At 41.1% G+C, this 18,936-nt stretch overlaps 1 protein-coding gene across 2 annotated transcripts in view; it reads left to right on the forward strand.

Moving 5' to 3' along the window:
* CIT (citron rho-interacting serine/threonine kinase) overlaps positions 1 to 18,936 on the forward strand; it is a 164,745-nt gene that overhangs the window by 111,634 nt on the left and 34,175 nt on the right. For both annotated transcript variants that reach the window (XM_046024531.1, XM_046024532.1), the window contains exons 24-28: positions 3,428 to 3,481; positions 10,358 to 10,555; positions 11,046 to 11,239; positions 13,698 to 13,833; positions 16,243 to 16,347. In XM_046024531.1, coding sequence (XP_045880487.1) covers positions 3,428 to 3,481; positions 10,358 to 10,555; positions 11,046 to 11,239; positions 13,698 to 13,833; positions 16,243 to 16,347 — 687 coding nt within the window. The remainder of the gene's footprint in view (positions 1 to 3,427; positions 3,482 to 10,357; positions 10,556 to 11,045; positions 11,240 to 13,697; positions 13,834 to 16,242; positions 16,348 to 18,936) is intronic.

The following is an 18,936-nucleotide window of genomic DNA, read 5'->3' on the forward strand; positions in this document are numbered from 1 at the left end:
AATTTCTAAAGTGGTAAATATAGATAAATGTAATGCACATAAACAAAAGCTCTTCAGGGTCCTTTGAAGAGTGTAAATATTTATTCTCTGTAGCACCTGATACCTAGTGAACACTCAAATATTTCATTGAATGTAAAGACTATATTATGTATTTTACTATCTTTAGACACACTATTGTGAAAACTTTAGCTTTTTTTGTGCACTTGTTTCACAACGTATTTCAAAGAAGCATAAAACATGTTTCTTGACATTTTCTTGCTCAGATCAGTTCAGTAATTGTTAAATGCTTACAGAATCTCCAGAAGTTGTAACAGGATCTGTTCTACATTTTGTCTTTATAATTCAGAGTCAGTAATAAATCAAAAGCCAAAACGATGGTACTCCATTACATTTTACCTTCAAAGAGGATTGCCATTTGATTTCAGTGGTAGTGCGATGTTCCTACTTTGGATAAATGGTATTCATGCCCCCATTAAATCAATAAATCTCTCATATTATTCTTGAGCATAAAGCAGATTGACTTGGGGGGTAAAATAAGAGTCTGATAAGTTATCCATAAAAATACAGGCTGATGATGCAGGGAGTTGATTCTTGATGATAACTTTTTATTTATGAGTCTGTGAATCTGTTTTTGTAACTTTTTTTTTTTTTAACCATTTTCCCAGTGCTCTTCATTCTTTTGTGTGGATTTATATTTCTGGTTGTCACTTTCCTTCTGCCTGAAGGACTTCCTTTACCATTTCTTATAGTGCAGGTGACAAATGCCTTCTGCTTTTGTATATCTGAAAAAGTCTTTTACTTCACCTTCATTTTTGAAGGATATTTTTGCTGGGTATAGAATTGAGGTTGACAGGTTTTGGGTTTTGTTGTTGTTGTTGTTGTTTTTCCATTCAGCACTTTAAAGATGTTATTCTACTGTCTTCTAACTTGCTTTGCCCCCGTCTCCTCCCTCTTCACCCCCACCCCCTGGTGAGGAATCTTTCTTCTCTTTGTTTCTCTATATATAACTTGTCTTTTTTCTCTGACGGGCTTTAAGCTTTTTCTCTTATTACTGGTTTTAAGCAGTTTGATAATGTAGTTTAGCTTAATTTTGTGTTTCTTGTGCTTGGGGTTCCTTGAGCTTTTTGCATTGGTGGGTTTATGGTGGCCATTATTTCTTCAAACATCTTTTCTGTCTGACCCCTATCCTCCTCCAGGGACTCCAATTACATGCGTATTAGGCAGTTCAAAGTTGTCTCACAGCACATTGATACTCTGTTCATTTTTTTAAGTCTTTCTGTGTTTCATTTTGGGTAGTTTCTGTTGCTGTGTCTTCAAGCTCAGTAGTCTTTTTTTCTGCAGCATCTGTCTACTGTTATAAATTTATAATATTTATGGCAAAATAGATATGTTAGAGGATACATCACTACTCTAACATTTTTGACTTTAGTTGTCTTATAGACCCAACAGAGACTACTTTTTTTGTTTTTGTTTTTGTTTTTTTAAAGAGAAGAACCACTTTTTCCCATGCCTCAGATTAGATTCTTCTTTGGACTTTCGTAGCTAAGCTGTGGTGCCACAATCCACCCTGTCTCTCAAGTCACAAATGTTTTCAAGGGCATCATTTTCCCTTCCTTTTCCAATATCTGTAGCAAATCTTATTACCTGTGCTTCCAAAAGAGATCTCTTTCCATCCACTTCTCTCCATCTTTTGCCACCATCCTACTCCAAGCCACCATCATCTCCTCCTTGAATGACAGCAACAACCTCCTCAGTAGTTTCCCTGCTCCTTTCTACCTTTGGTCCTTTTTTGATCTGTTCTTCTTACAGCATTTAAAAAATGACAATGAGATCATTTCACTCTACTTCGCAGAATCTCCTTTGGCTTCCAATTAATGGCATTTTGCTGGAAATCCAAACTCCATTCTGGGCATTTAAGATTCTTGGTCCCTGCCTGCCTCTCTACCATCATCTTGGGCGACTTTTTCCTTCTTTTGCTGTGCTTTAGCCAAAAATTATTTGACCGCTACCCACCAAAAATACATTTACCTTATAATCTAATACAGGGGAGCATATATATATATACTCTACTTCATTGATTCTAAGGTATTTAAAGCCAGGATGCATCTTACAGTCATATCTGGTATATGACTCTCTAGTCATGTGGACATAAAGACATGTGCACATATCATAGTTTGGTCAACAGCACCTTGTTTTATTTAATGTCACATAAAATTGCCATGGCTTACAATTGACAGCATCCTAAATCTGATGAATTATGGTATTTGAAACAAAAGTTTCCTATAACAATACTTCACTAACCAGGGCACATCTGCATCCCACTGTTTTCTGTTCTATTCTGTTTATTCCATTTCATGGAATAAACCAAAACAAAACAAAAAAGAAAAAAAACAACAACCCATTTGTCACTCTTGCCCTTGGGTCATAGCTTGAAGTTTGAAAGCTCTGCTGTAGCCACTCAGGCCTTTTTTTTTTTTTTTTTTTAATTGAATTACGAAACCTTTTCTTGCTTCAAGACATTTGCCCTCTGCCTTTTCCTGTTCTTTGTATGGCCGACTCCTTATCATATTATGGGTGTCAGTGTAAGTGTCACCTCTTCAGAGAAGCCCTCCTCGATTACCCGTAAGGTCCTTTCTATCCCTCTTATCCTTTTTTCTTGCACCTTGTTTGTTTCTTCTGTAGCATTTGTCACTGTTTGTAATCATGCGCTTGTTAACTTTCTCTCATTCCCCAGTGAATGACGGTAATTCCACCTATGCTGTATGGCCCCACAGGGTCTGGTCTATCAGGTGCACTCAGAACGTCCTTGAATGTCAGCTGAACATTCTGAAATGTTGCTGTTTCAGAGCAGCTTTGCTTTGGAGAAGGCCTTCTTCTTACTTGAAGTTCAATGTTGGGTTTCTGAATCTCAGCAGCTTTTGATTAACAACAAAAAAGTCCCTGTTTGTCTTGGCTCTTGTCGTGTGTGTGTGTGTGTGTGTGTGTGTGTGTGTGTGTGTGTGTGTCTGCGTGCATGTGTGTGTCTCTCCAGGAGTAGGCTAGGGAGGGGCCAACTGGAAGGAAGAGGGAAAGGTTAAGAATGGGGAATAAACAAAGGAACAAGAGTAAAAACTAACTCCTTAAATTATTTCTTCTCTTTTTTTACAAAGCCCCTGGGCATTAATATGAATGTTAAGATATTTGACAGGGTATGCATGTGTGGTCTAAGTAGTCAAGTGTTATCAACACAACATCATGTATTCCTGTAACTTTAATTTCTGATGTTGGACATGACTTAATTAATTAGTTCTTTGAAAACCAGATGTTTGGGCAGCTGCAACAACCTTCTTGGCTTTCTAGGTAAATTGCTCTTTTCTTTATAAAACCCAAGCATGTAGAATTGTATCCTACACTATGAAAAATTTCTAATCGACTCCTTACCTTTTAGGCACATAGAGATGAAATCCAACGCAAATTTGATGCCCTTCGTAACAGCTGTACTGTAAGTATTAAATCTAAAGGTGATTAAAATAACACGAGACTAAAAACCAAGAGGGAAGAACGAGCATCTCTTATAACATCAACTGACTGTTAACAGACTTTCAGCTTGAAGCACATAAACTGATTTGGAGTTCCTGAGCCCCAGCTAATGCCAGTTTCTTGGGTTCCTGCCAGTTGAAAAAATTCTGAACCATTCTTTATGTTTGGGGAAGGATGGTTGAAAAGGTGGAAATGGTTCTCACTGCATAGGCTTCAGTAGCTGCAACAAAAGTCCCAAGGCAGCTCCTGCCCCCACCCCAGTGTAGAAGGTTCCAAGGCTGGTCCCAGCTAGACACTGTGCAGACACTGGGGGCAGTTGCCTCGCAAGGCTCTCCAGCCTGCTGCTGGAGAAGTTCTGTGGACTTAGAGATTTTAACTTCCTACCGGGCAAAATGAAACTCTATGGCTCTTTGGGAGATGTCATTTACATGAAGAGAATTAAATTCTGCGAGCGGAGAAGCGTCATACACATGTTATATGATGGGGTAGGGTCAGCGGAAGCTCACTCTGTTTCCCATTAGAACAAAGGACTGAAATAGGCCCCCTTTCAGAAGACAGGTTGTCACCCTATTCATGGTTCCACCTCCTTTCTTTGGTACTTTCATGGTTTTATTACCTTCTTAGTACTCAGTGAACTTGTCTCCATTTGTGTTATTCGCATCTGTGAATTTCCAGAAACAACCCCACCATACTCCCCACATAAGTCTTTTATTGTCTTGTAATGAACTCTTTTTTTCCTCTTCACCTCTTATAAATGGGACATTAAGTCTTAAGAGTGTATGCTTTCCCCCCTTAATTTAGTTACAAAATCCACACTGTAAAATGCATAAATGCACTAATCTTATGGGTACAATTCAATGAAGTTCTTACACCATATAGACAACTGTGTAGCCACCACATAGATCAAGATCCAGAACATTTTCATGTCCTCTTCTTATCAGCATCCTTTGCCCAAATGGTGACCACAGTTCTGACCTCTGATACCAGAGATCAGTTTGGCCTGTTCTTGAACTTCAGACAAATGACATCATGGAGGGTATGCTCTCTTGGGCTTAGCTCTTTTTGACTTGAGTTGTCTGTGGCGTTTGTCCATGTGGTTGAGTCTGTCAAGAATCTGTTTCTTTTCATTAATTATGATGTAGTGTTGCCCCTGGACACATAGAACTGGAGTTTATTTATCAGTTCCTCTGCTGGTGGGATTCAAATTGCTGCCGTAAGGAACACAGCTGTCAGGAAGCACTGTTGCATGAGTCCTTTGGTGGTCATAAGCACCTGTTTCTGATGAGCAAATACCCAAGAATGGGGTAGCTAGTAGGTCACGAGATATGCCTCTGTTTGACTCTAGGAGGTACCCAGCAAATGGATTTTTGGTCGGTATTTCCTGGTGCCAATGGCTGCCTCAGTGGTAGGCTCGCCTTACAAGTGTCTCCCAGTTTCCTCCATTCTGCCTCTCTTCCTTGAGAAGCTGATACGTTCTGTTCCTATACTCTTGGGCCCCCACATTTTCAGTATCTTACTGTCTCCGTTTCTTTTTTTTTAATGCACGAATTATTTGCTTATATTACTTACATGCTCATAAATGATCACTGAATAAAACATAGTTCATTTTATGACCGTGATTTTTTTTTATATTACTATTTTTTCCTAAAATAAACTTGGATACGTTTTAAATGTGTACATCGTTAATCCTTCATCTGGAGTTTTCTCTTTTTTTAGTCTTTTGGCATAACAGTTTTTTTTTTAATTGAAGTATAGTTGATACACAATATTACATTAGTTTTTGGTCTATAACATAGTGATTCAACAACTCTATGTATTATGCTAGGCTCACCACAAGTATAGTTACCATCTGTCACCATACGATGCTGTGATAATCCCATTGACTATATTCCCTATGCTGTACTTCTCATCCCTGTGACTTAATCATCCCAGAACTGGAAGTCTGTATCTTCCACTCCCTTTTGCCTATTTTACCCATTCCTCCACCCCCCTCCCCTTTCTGGCAATCATCAGTTCTCTGTATTTGTGGGTCTGCTTCTGCTTTTGGTTTGTTCGTTCGTTTGTTTTGTTTTTTTAGATTCCACATGTAAGTGAAAACATGTGGTACTTGTCTATCTCTGTCTGACTTACTTCGTTTAGCATAATACCCTCGAGGTCAATCCATGTTGTCACAAATGGCACAATCTCATCCTTTCTACATGGCTGAGTAATATTCCGAGTGTGTGTGTGTGTGTGTGAATGCCTCATTTTCATAAGAGCTTTTTTAAGAAACATTTTTATAGATTTATTGAGGTTATACTTGAAGTACAGTAACTTCAAGAGTTTTGAAATGTGTACCCAGTTGTGAAACCAGTAAGGCAATCAAAATAATGAACATATCTGTTACTCTCAAATGTTTCCATCTGCCTCTTGGTAATCCTCCCTCCCCCAGATTTTAAAAATTAGAGGTTTGTTTTTTAATAGAACATGCCAATATGTAGAATGAATTTAGTTACTTTCTTATGTAACTTTTATATTCTCTCGATCCCTCACATTTGCTTTTTTGAAAAAAAAAAAAAAAAAAAAAAAGAAGTGGTGACTTCTAATCCTTGCTTTACTTACTTCTGGCATTCTGTGGAGAAGACTTGGGACCTCTCCCAGTGGAAGGGAGAACCCAAAACAGTGACACCTCCCCCTCCCCACCCGCCCAATACTTCAGCTAGAGCTGCTGGGTTGCTTGTGGTCCAGCCATGCACTCTGGAGTCAGATTGGGTTCTGATTCGAAATTGGCTTCTTTGTAGTCTCTGTAATGTTAAACATCCATGCCGCCATCTGTTCACCTGTAAAATGGCGCTGACATTGTATATTCCCCATTCCAATATATCATCAATTATAAGATGCATAATTCATTTAATAACTGCTCTATAGGGGCTTGGTGAGGGCAGAGACACAGCTGCTTAGTTCCAATATATGTTCACATTTCAGAAACAGTAAAACTTAGGAGACACTAATTCACAGAATCAGAAGTTTGGTGCTAATGCTTACGTCATGGGGGTCCTGCAAGAATTAGATGAAGCATCCAAGTGATTACAAAGGGTCTGGTCCATAGGAAGTGCTAAACAGTATGGGTTACTATTAATACTTTATTATATTGGGTTTATGACGTATTCTTTTGTTTAGAAAATGGTCTGCCCCTTTAAAAAGTTTGAAAACCACTGCTTTAGGACAGCATTTGGCAGCAAATGAGATCTCTGTTACAGTTTTTCAACTTCAAAGGCCCTTAAAGACACTTCTGAAGGGCTTGATGGGTGTTTCTTTCTTACTGGCTCAGTCTGAGATTGTCTCTGCACGGAGACGTCATCTTTGTCGCTGGTGGGAACTCCTGTAATAACTCAACGATAGGAGCTCCCAGTTAGCAGCTTTTAAAAAGCTCATGAGCAGTAAGATTTTCCAGCTCAGACCATTTCTATATTTTGACGAGATGTAAAAAAAGGATTTGATCCAATCTGGCACCTAAAACCCTACCTAAGTCTGTTTTGGAGGGGAGTTGGTGGGCAAACATATGACACAGTTTTAATTATGAATCAATCTGTCAGCTATAAGATTAAAAATAAATAATATGCAAATAGCTGCCTTCAAGAAGGAACCAGACATTCCGGTAGGACTTCAGCCCTGTGTCTTTTTAGCCTGATGCTCCACATCTGGCTGGTTTCTTCACCCCCCAGAGTGCTATTGAATATTTACCTGGTAACCTTCTCTCTACTGGTCTTCCCATCAGGTGTGAGAGGTAAAGAGTTCTTGCTCAGAACTGTCAGGTTTCCTTGAAAAACAGATAACCCCAAATAGATCTATCTCTCTCTCTCTTTTGGACACCGACAGTAGATAATTTTTTATATCCTTATTTCCTCTTAGAACTGCATCACGATCTCTTATCTGCAAAAACAGCATGGAAGAGAGCTATGTTGGCCCTGCATTAGGAAGCTGTCTCCCCCCTCTTCTTACTGCTAAGATGGAGTCAGCCTTCCAGTTTCTCTTCTTTACCCTGTATCCTTGGGGTTGGAAGGTTAACAAATTCATAACAGAGTGAACATATCATTTGCCCTTGAGGTAGAGAGGATACACCCATGGACACATGGGAGACCTAAGAATTCTCCTTGTGCATTCCCTGGTTCAGCATCACAGATTGCCTATCACAATAATTTACAAAAAATTTTTTTGAATCGTGAAGACCATTAATTTTCTGCCTGTGTCCCAAGTCAGTTCAATATCTGTAAACCCAATAATGTGTGTGTGTGGATGTGTATGGGGGTGTCTAATGCTAGTACTTAATACCCCAACTCCAGCACCTCAAAATAGAATCACAAGCTAAACATATTATGGCTTGGGCAGAAGGAATATATAAGAAGTCTGGATGAGTTAAAATGCTTTAATGAGTGTTTGGGTGCTTCACACAAACACATAAGCCTCCTCTTGACAAACAGGCAAAATAGAGAGGGTAAAATATAGAACCAACAGCCACAGACTGTAAGTAGAAATCAGAGATGTGAGACCCCTTGAAAACTGGATGACAATAGGGGACTAGAAGGACGCCTCCCACTCCAGTGGGCCCATCGCAGATGAAGTGAGAATCATCATCTTGGCACTTCACTGAGCTTTTCAAGCATTTCTTCCTTAGCACTTTATAATCTGTTTTGAAGGGAGAAGAGTTAGCAGAAATGGGCTAATAATAAATTGCAGTTTTTTCTCCCCTAAATCAGAAATGGAGTGAGAACCCAAAGGCTCAGGTATATCTTCAGGTGGCGAGTAAACTATTTTGGCCACGTGTATATTATGTGAGCAGGTTTTCTGTAGTCTCTTTGCTCTGCAAGAGGCACCATGATAGTCTTTAAAATGAAGCATTGTCTTGGTCATTAATTTTTAAAGATTTTTATTTATTTATTTATTTGACAGAGAGAGATCACAAGTAGACAGAGAGGCAGGCAAAGAGAGAGAGAGGGAAGCAGGCTCGCTGCTGAGCAGAGAGCCCGATGCGGGACTCGATCCCAGGACCCTGAGATCATGACCTGAGCCGAAGGCAGCGGCTTAACCCACTGAGCTACCCAGGCGCCCTGTCTTGGTCATTAATTTTTATCCCTTGTATTCCAGTGGCTACATTAAGGTGGAGCAGTATGAAAGAACATTCAAAATGTTAAAAAAAAGAAAGAAAGAAAGAAAGAAACAGAGGAGGTAGTAAATACAGGGTTTACCTCCATATCACAAATGAAGACCCCAGCCCTGCAAAGTTCAGGATTTAGGGCTCCAGACTCCAGGCCAGCTTGCCTCTGTTTTTTTGGTCGGGGGCAGGGAGGGACATTAGAAGGAAGCATAATAGTTAAATGGAGGCATTTACAGTCCGGGATGAAAGCTATCTTAAGGAATGGCTTTATTACATATAAGATAGGGACCAGTTGAACTGTTGGGCATGTTTAGTCCTTGTTTCTGCTTTTAGGAGATTTAACCATGTCACCCAAAAGGGTGATCCAAGGGTCCCTCTGAGCCATAACTGCCCACTAGGAATGACAAACTTACAGTTTTTCACCCCCATTTTCCATGATAAAGAAGGAGTCCTAGCTAAGGACCCAACCAGATAACCTTCATTCCCCATCTTGTAATCAACGGTGCACCTCAAACCAATACATTAGGAGTTAACAGGGCTTTTGACATTAAAATACAAATTACTAGACCACTTAACTACATTAAAAGCTTATCAGCTCAGTTAACAAAATGAAAAGCTCTGTTTTCTGAACCACATTGCACAAATGTCCTTAATTGATGTTCTTTAATTCTATGTGCCTGGGAAGATGTTTTAAAAATTGATAATCAAAGGGGGTTAAAATAGGGAATTAGTCATGGAAACATTTCCTAAACTAAGTCTACTCTAGGTTTGGAAATTAGAAACAATTAATAAACCGTAGGCTTCAAGGCTTTTCCTTTTAATTTACTTCTTTTTGTTACATAAAATTTAATTTACTGCCTGTGTGCCTCTATTCCAACTATTATTAGAAAATTGCCCTTAAACTTCGAAAGTCTTACGTACAATAGCTCTCTGCAAGCCTGATACTGAACCTTGGAAAAGAGAATAGGGAAGCTAAATGCACTGAAAGCAAAGTCATTCTGCCATTGAGCAGGGAAATAATTTAGCAAAGCCAGATTAAATCTCTCAATAAAATGACAATTTCATATACATGCCTTCCCATTTTTTGATAGCTAACTGTATAATAAAAACCATTAAAGTGATGCCATGGTACAATGTTTTCAGGATTATTCTGAGCTTCCCTTAAATTTTTCCCTTTTGTTGCATGAAATTAAATTTATTGCCGAGGTATTAAAATAACTCTCAGTGTCCTTCTCAGTCAGTCCTCCTCGATAAGAACTTCCATTTTGCTTTCTAAGATTATCTCCGGTTCTCATGTCCTGTGGATGGTGCCGTCTGTTTAATTAGCTAATTGTGATGCTACTCTCAGACGCCTGTCCTTGGCTTGCACTTTCCACATTATATTATCGTCCATTAACTTGATCTCATTTCAAGTTGTCACTTCCATACGACAGTCACTTTTGACTGATCTGCTTTTGCCATGTCTTCCAGATGGTTCCTGAGTGAGAAAGAATCAGAGACTTTTCTTTTTCCGCCACAGCATATGTGTGGTAGTGCTAAGTGGGCGGGCATGGGAGCTCGGCTTTGGCAGCGGGGTTGGCTGAGCAAGCGGAAGTGGCCCGTGCATTGCTCGTGTCACGTAGGTTCTAAAATCAATGGCTCTCGTAGCAGTTCTCATTTCAGACGGACTTGCTTGATGTAGAACTGGGTTCCTTTCCTCTTTAGGTAATCACAGACCTGGAGGAACAGCTAAACCAGCTCACCGAGGACAATGCTGAGCTCAACAACCAAAATTTCTACTTGTCCAAACAACTTGACGAGGCTTCCGGCGCCAATGATGAGATAGCACAGCTACGAAGCGAAGTGGACCATCTTCGCCGTGAGATCACGGAGAGGGAGATGCAGCTCACCAGCCAGAAGCAAGTAAGGGCAGTAAGCAGTGTCAGGGATCCCTGGCGCACTTGGATCCCGTTAGAGCGGGCACCTGGACACCTCTCCCAAGGGATCCGAGACTGAGCCTTGTCTATTAAATGGGCTCTTTTTCATCTCCGTGTCTGTTTTGAGGGCTTGGGGGCTTGGAAAAAGTAGCTTTTAGAAGTGTGTTGTCCTCTTCATTTGGATTTTTAAAAAAGTAAAAATAAAATAGAACGTTCTGGGAGGCTAGTGCGAGTCCCTTGATTTTTAAGCGTAGTCTCCTCCCCCTTGGCTTGCTTTGGGTTCTGTCTTCAAGATGGTGGCAGAAATGGCCCTTTATCCAATCCTGTCTGGTCCCCTGGGTCTATAGAAGAAAAAGATACACTGTGTTTCGGACTGTAGTTAGAAACTTGAGCTTTTCTGACACTGATCCAACACAAGTAACATCCAGGAAATCCTCATTTGATACAAGGCACAACTCAGTGGTACTGATTTGCAGACGATGGAGGCTCTGAAGACCACTTGCACGATGCTGGAAGAACAGGTCATGGACCTGGAGGCCCTGAATGACGAGCTGCTGGAAAAAGAGCGGCAGTGGGAGGCGTGGAGGAGCGTCCTTGGCGACGAGAAGTCCCAGTTTGAGTGTCGGGTTCGAGAGTTACAGAGAATGCTGGACACCGAAAAGCAGAGCAGGTGGGACTACCTATTTGTAGAAAGTCAGTGTCTTCAGTGGGATCACCTGAGCATTAGGAACAGGGTGACCAGTAGTCCCAGCTTGCCCAGGACTGAGAGAAGTTTCTAGCATACAAGACTTTCAGTGCTAAAGCTGGGAGATTCTTGGGTGTGTCGATCATCCTAGTTGGAAATATGGCCAGTGTCCCTTGGATTCTGTGTTGAAAGCTGGTGTCCTTTTACCCCATGTGGAGGCCTAGGAGGCAGCAGAGCAAATAGCTCAGTGCTTCCTTGGCAGAAACTCTTACCTTGCGTTTGTTATCTTTGTGACCATGTAGCAAGACCATCTCCATTCGAACCCCAGTCCTCTGTAAAGCTAGTCACCTGTCTACACCAGGGTTTCTCAGCCTCGTCACTATTGACGGTTTGGGCTAGATAATCCCTTGTTGTGGGGGCCGTCGTGTGCCTCATAAAATGTGAGCCTCATCCCTGCTTTTACCCACCAGATGCCATTAATAACCCCTTCCTCACCTTTTGACACCAAAAATGTCTCCAGACATTGTCCGATGTCCCAAGGGGGCAGCATCAACCTTGGTTGAGAACAACTTCTCTACAAGAATAGTTGAGGTTTTTTTTTCATGGTAGGAAATAATAAATTCAAGCAGGATATTTCCTCTGCTTTCCCACTTTCATTTCCAAAGTCAGAATCTTCCTTCTGGCGCCATGATAGTGCAGGTCACATACTTCCTACCCCTGGGGGGTGCCTTTCACACTGCCGACATGGCCAACGGGAAGATTGGTTATGACAGCTTTATAGCTGGAAAGTGTTTGGATCTAACAAAATGGGTCTATTATGACAGTTTACCAGCAGATAGAAATAAATGGTCTTGAAGAATAGGTCTCATTTTCCAGTGTGCACGCAAGAGTTAGCTCATGACTTCATGTGTGCACAAATGAATTGTATCCTTCCTTCTTAGCCTCACTCATATCATCTTCCTCTGAAACTGACCTTCCTGGGATACTCTGAACTCCTTAACCGAGATAAACTATGCCTAGAAACGCCTCTCACAAAACATTTAGCTGGATACCATTGGACTCATTTTGGCATTTCCCACATTGACTTGACCACAGTATGGTAGACTCAGCCAAATGTGTTGGATGTTGAATGTGTGCTAAGTCACTTACACTAGAAAAGATTGGAGGCAAAAGATGAGACTCCCTCCATTTCAAGAGACACTGGTAGACCTATTCATATTTTGGATGTCCTCCCACGCGGTATTTGCTCAGGTGACGGGCTGCCGATTTAAGACCTCCTCTTCCTCTTTCCCCTGAGCCTTCATGGTATATTCCAGTCACTTTCACGCAGACCCCCTCCCTTCTGCCCTCAAGAGCAGCTCCTCTCCGAGCTGTTTCTAGATTCCCTCAGAGACCAATTTGAGGGTCGGAAGCTGACTTCAGCATCAAGAAACACACAACCGCACGTGGAAGGTATAATTATGGGCTGTGTTTAGGAAGACATTTCATGTATACTTTCAGGGACAGTTGTGAGAGATCTTGGCTTTTCTTCTCTCCCCCCCCCCCCGCCCCTCTATTTTGGTGTTACGTGGGATACCGAGATGAGTAAAATATAATTCTTAATTCTTCTACTCAAGAGGCAAGTCTCATGGAGAAGATGAATTATGCATTCGGGTATTTACCACCTCAAATAGAGAGTGGGGTGTGCCGGAAGAGGAGTACGTCTATGCTTTGGATCTAGAGCAAGGAGAGCTTCCTTGCAAGAGGAGAAATTGAGCAAGGTTTTAGAGAGAATGTGGCCTTTTGAGTTCATCCTTGAAGGCTGAGTAAGATTTGGGTTTGCAGGGTAGGGGAGGTAAGGGAGGAGAGCACTGGCCAGTACAGGAGACTGTATAAGCCCAGGTATGGAAGGACCAAAACACAAGACTTAAATGGGGAACGGCAGCAATTTTTCTAGCTTAGTTCTTGTTTTTTCTATTTTCTAAACTTATTTATAGATAGATTCATCAGATTTGAGTTTCAGTTTCCTAATGAGCACCCCAAACATATAACTTATTGCTTAGACTTTAAGGAGAGGAAATGTTTCCTTGATTGAGTTTTCCTGTGGTCCCTCGGGGGACCTCATTCCATTTCTGCTCCCAGGGGAGGCTCTGACAGTCTAGCTACATCCCATTCAGTCCAGTTGTTTTTGGAAAATTGCCTTTTCCCCTTCAGCCTTTCCAAGTGAGTACTCATAGGAACTTTAACTATTAAGAGTATTTTTACCCAAGGTCTAAAGTGGGTCAAATCTTCGCTCTGTAAGCAGTCAGAAAGCAAGACATAATTTGGAACTGGGAATCTGGGTTGGGCCTCTCTCCAGCCGGTAGCCTATTTGGTTGCTTATCGAGATCAGATATGGGCTCACTTCCTCCTTCTGGACTGGTGACTGGGGGGCTTCTGAAATGGGCCTGTGCTCTCCTGGCAGGGCGCGGGCCGACCAGCGGATCACCGAGTCCCGCCAGGTGGTGGAGCTGGCGGTGAAGGAGCATAAGGCTGAGATCCTCGCTCTGCAGCAGGCCCTCAAGGAGCAGAAGCTGAAAGCTGAGAGCCTCTCTGACAAGGTCAGTGCCCATCCCTTCTGCTTTTAGGAGGACCTCTTCATCTCCCTCTTATATTTATTTATTTTTTATTTTTTAAAGATTTTATTTATTTATTTGACAGACAGAGATCACAAGTAGTCAGAAAGGCAGGCAGGGAGAGAGGGGGAAGCAGGCTCCCCGCTGAGCAGAGTCCACGACGCGGGGCTCGATCCCAGGACCCTGGGATCGTGACCTGAGCTGAAGGCAGAGGCTTTAACCCACTGAGCCACCCAGGCGCCCCCATCTCCCTCTTTTAGAAGGCATAGTTGACCCATGCGCAGGTGCAATCCACGGTCTGCATATTTCACGAATGCACATTTACTCTGTCCCATCAAGTCGCAGGGTCAGGCTCCACACGGGACCTCCTGGGTTGGCAAGAGCATGGGAGGCGTGGTGGGGACTGGTGTGTCACAGTCTGTCGGTGACTATCCAGGCCCCTGAGGTCTGGATTCTGGTCTGGCCACACTGCTTTCTCGTTTTCTGGCACCTGATTTGAGATTTAATCTCTGGGTTGGTTGCAGGCTTTAATGTTGAGCATTCTGGGGACGTGCTCAGTGGCAAGGACTAATAATGCTCCTTCCGTTGCTGCCACAGTGGGCAGCTTGGCCTCTCTCTGTTCCGAGGCCAGGGGCGCAAGAGAGTCTGATGGCCGTGTGAGTCCTCAGTATTTTACATTGAAAATAGGCACCTACCATCCACGTAGCATGCCACATTATGTCTCCGTGTTCTGGAGGTTTATCTAAGTCTTGAAAGAGATTTCAAATAGATGCTCCAGTGTTCCAGATAACAAGAATGCAGATCAAAGAAATTTCATGTATAGACTCAGGCTCACACACACACACATGCTTTTTCACAAACACAAACACACGCATAAAATAAAGCAAGAATCTGAATTTCATATTTTGCATAACTCTTTGTTATTTCATGATTATAAAAGTAACTATTTGGAGTCATTGTGGCAGATTTAGAAACCAGGGAGAAATAAAGGAAAAGATGACTGACTGGCAATCCACCACTGACCTATCAGAATAAATTTAGATTCTTATTATGTAAACAACTTTATAGCTTTAAAAAAAAAACACCGTAGAACTAGGGGCTTTTCCTCAGTTACTGACTGTGTTTTGAATGTGTAGTTCTAAAAAAAACCTCAACAACACAGAAATATCTATTTAATCATTTAATCATTCTACTTGTGTTGGAACTTTGAGCTTCTTTCAATTTTCTGCTGTGGTATTATAAATCTTTATGGATATCCATGATTATTTTCTTACAAAAATAAAATTTCACAGAAATAAAATTATTGGATTCAAGGCTAGAGTTTGCCACTTAGGAGCACTCTGGAGTTCCTTGATACTGGCTTACTTTTTTTTTTTAACCCATGAGGAAATTAGTATATTATTTAGAGGTAAAGGAACACTTTTGTGATTGAACTTGAATATTTTTTTCTATTTTATTGTTCTTAGAGTGTCTGTAGCAAAGTTCTGCCCATCCTTTAAGATTCCAGACATTGGGGCGCCTGGGTGGCTCATTCGGTTAAGTGTCTGTCTCTTGATCTCAGCTCAAGTCTTGATCTCAGAGTTGTAAGTTCAGGCCCCAAGTTGGGCTCCATTCTGGATGCGGAACTCACTTTAAATAAAAAACAAACTGGACTCCAGACATTGATGTAATCTTTTCTAGACAACTGGTAATTCAGGAAGACTTTCTCTTCTCCATACCCCTTTTATCAAAAATACTACGTGACAAAGCAATCCTTATTTGTGTCCATGTCTAGTTATGGGCTGCTCTCTGCCTTTGGACTTTATATAAGATTCTTAAGAGAGTTCATCCATTTTTTCATCCCCAAGAGCCCTGATATAATGCTGTGCAAATAGTAAGAATTCAGCATTTGATTACTTAATTAATTTCAAAGCGATCATGCTTGTCTTAGAACTTGTCATAGCTCTTTATGTGACCCATGCCTTAGAAATAATCCTATCCCCATATAAGGCTTAGCTGTGACATGGACCTTTGTGTTATACTTTTAGAAAACAATATTTATTTATTTATTCATTCATTTATTTTTTGAAAGATTTTATCTATTTGAGAGAGCGAGAGAGAGAGCATGGGCATATGGAAATCAGCATGAGTGGGGGGAGGGGCAGAGGCAGAGGGAGAGGGAGAAGCAGACTCCTTGTTGAACGTGGGGCCCAATCGCAAGACCCTGAGATCATGACCTGAGCCAAAGGCAGGCGCTCAACCAACGAGCCACCTAGGCGCTCCTAGAAAACAATACTTATACTCTGATCTTCAGAACCCGATTCTTTACATTTGAAAATCTGTGGGTATTTGCAAAATCATCAGCATCTAGCATTCCTTAATATGATATCATGGCCAATTTTTCCAAATGCCCAGCTCAATGACCTGGAGAAGAAACATGCCATGCTTGAAATGAACGCCCGCAGTTTACAGCAGAAACTGGAGACTGAACGGGAGCTCAAACAGAGGCTTCTGGAAGAGGTGAGTCTATGACACCCGAGAAACGGCCAGGTGGAATTCTGAAGGTGAAAATTTGTTGTGTTAAATGGTCACATCCAGATCAGACATCCACGTTTTGAAGTCTGAGTTTTCAAGAAAGAGTAAGGTGGTCACTTAATACTTTTTTGAAGGCATTTACCATGTTCAAAGAACATGTCACGAAGTCCAGAAGATCTTTGTCACTTGTATCCACTCACGTGGTGCTTAAAAGAATGTTGAGCACCAATGAGTATGTGCCAAATGGAAGTCTGTTAAATATACAGGTGACTGAATACTGAACGAAATTGTGCTTTTAGAGTTAATATCTAAAGTATATTCAGTTTTCGGGCTGATAAACATCTGTGCACATTGGCTTCACGCACAGGGCAGGGACTTGGCTAGATTTATGCTACGTACTAAATGTCATGAAGACTTTTGATCATCCATTTAATTCAGTTAAAAAAAAGTTAGGCCCTGCCTTTGAGACACAGAATGGAAAGCTCCAGAACCCATCCTTTATATTATTTCCTGGACCTTTTAACAGAAGTTTGAAAGTCTCTCTTTAAGTTGATGACTACTTCCCACTCCCAACCAAAGCCTTCCCTTATATGCTGAATCACTAATGATTCTGCTTTGTTCATTAGAACGGACCAACCAGAACAAATATACTTTCTAAAGACATTTAATGAGAAACAGGACTCCAAGAGTGTTCTGTTTAGCCCATAGTGAACCTGATGGTTCAATTAACCAGGTCACCCATTCTGGTTAGTTGAGGTTTTATTATATGATGCCTCCCGAAGGACCCTGCTGATAGAAATAATATTGCTAAGCTATTAACTTTGAAAAGTGTGGTGAAAATTTCACAGGTGCGTATGAAATATTTTACAGAATGAGACTTTAAAAAAATGGGTGGGAGTTGGGAGAGTTTTGGAGATGGATGACTGTGATGGTTGCCTAACACCGAACATGTCCTTGGTGCTGGGGAACTATCCACTTAAAAATGGTTAAAATGGTAAATTTTATGTATATTATGACACAATAGAGATTTTTACAATAAAATTAATTATATACACATAGGGAAGTTCACCAAAGGCAGCATTAAGAACGCTGTCTTAAAAATGTGAAGATCTACCTCGTGGTCAAGTAAGGAACGATGGTCTTTTATTTGGAATGAGTAGACAACGCCCCCACGTAGGCACATGTTGGAAACAGAACAGAAATAATCAGTGATGTTGCCTGCTCTTATTTTCCTTCTGAAGGAAGAGAGATGGTTCTGACAGCTCGACACTTTGGTCCAAGGTTACGTGGTGACTCATTGACAAGTCTTGGAATAGCAGGCTGGGATCCTGATTCAGTCCCCTCCTTCTCACTTCCAAACGACACGAGAACATTTCCAGCTTCCCAGCCTGTACCTCGCAGATAGAGTTATGAGCACAGACATCTGGCTGACACTGAGTTTGAGGCAGATTTCACTGGCAGTTGAAACCATTACGAAACAAAGAATGATATTTATCGTTCAGGATGTGGCTAGGACCCCTGGGCCTGCTGTGCACTTTATAACCATGTGACCAAGGGCTTAACCTGAATGTTCTTTTTTTTTTTTTTTGATACTTTTTTTTAAAGTGGGGACACCTGATTAATCATCATCACAGTGAAAGCATAAAACATTTTCATCATCCAAAAAAGTTCCCTATGCCTCTTCTAGTCAATACCTTCTCACCCTGGCCCTGGGAACCCACTGATCCGCTTGCTCTTTGTCACTACCGATAGCTTTTCTTTTCTAGAATTTCCTAGAAGTGGAGTCATACTATATATACTCCTTGTGTCTGAATTCTTTTTTTTTAATTTTTAAAGATTATTTTAGAGAGAGAGTGTGTGTGAGTGGGGTAGGGGCAGGGGGAGACGGAGAGAGAGAATCTCAAGCAGACTCCCCATTGAAGATGGAGCTTGACTTGGGGCTCCATTTTGTGACCCTGAGCTTATGACCCGAGCTGTAACCAAGAGTCAGACGCTTAACTGACTGAGTCGCCCAGGCAGTCTTCGATTCTTTGGTTTAGTTGAGCATGTTTTTTGCGGGATTTATCTGGGTTGGTGAATGCACTAGCAGTTCATTGCTTTTTATTACTAAGCAATAATTCATTGTATGGGTATACCATAAATTATCCGTTCCCCTGTTGATGATCCTTTGAATAGTTTCCAGTGTTTAGTTATTATACATAAATCTGCTGTGAAAACTTGTGGGCAAATCTTTGTGTGGATATGTTTTCATTCTTCTTGAAGGAGCATTGCTGGATCCCACCTATAGGTTGATAACGAAGTGGTTGTTCCAGTTTGCACGCCCAACAGCAGTTCCAATCTGTAATGCTTGGCATTGTTTAGCCTTTCTAGTGTGTCAATTACACTATCACATTGTGGTTTTAATTTGCATTTTTCAAATAATAAAAGATGATAAGTATCTTTTCATGTCTTTGTCATTCATATATCTTCTTTTGGGAAGTATAAGTTCAAATCTTCTGGGTAGTTACTTCTGAGTAAAGTTGTTAAAGATTTTTATTTATTTATTTATTTAAAGATTTTATTTATTTATTTGAC

This window comes from Meles meles, chromosome 12, assembly GCF_922984935.1.
Source record: "Meles meles chromosome 12, mMelMel3.1 paternal haplotype, whole genome shotgun sequence".
Taxonomy (NCBI): domain Eukaryota; kingdom Metazoa; phylum Chordata; class Mammalia; order Carnivora; family Mustelidae; genus Meles; species Meles meles.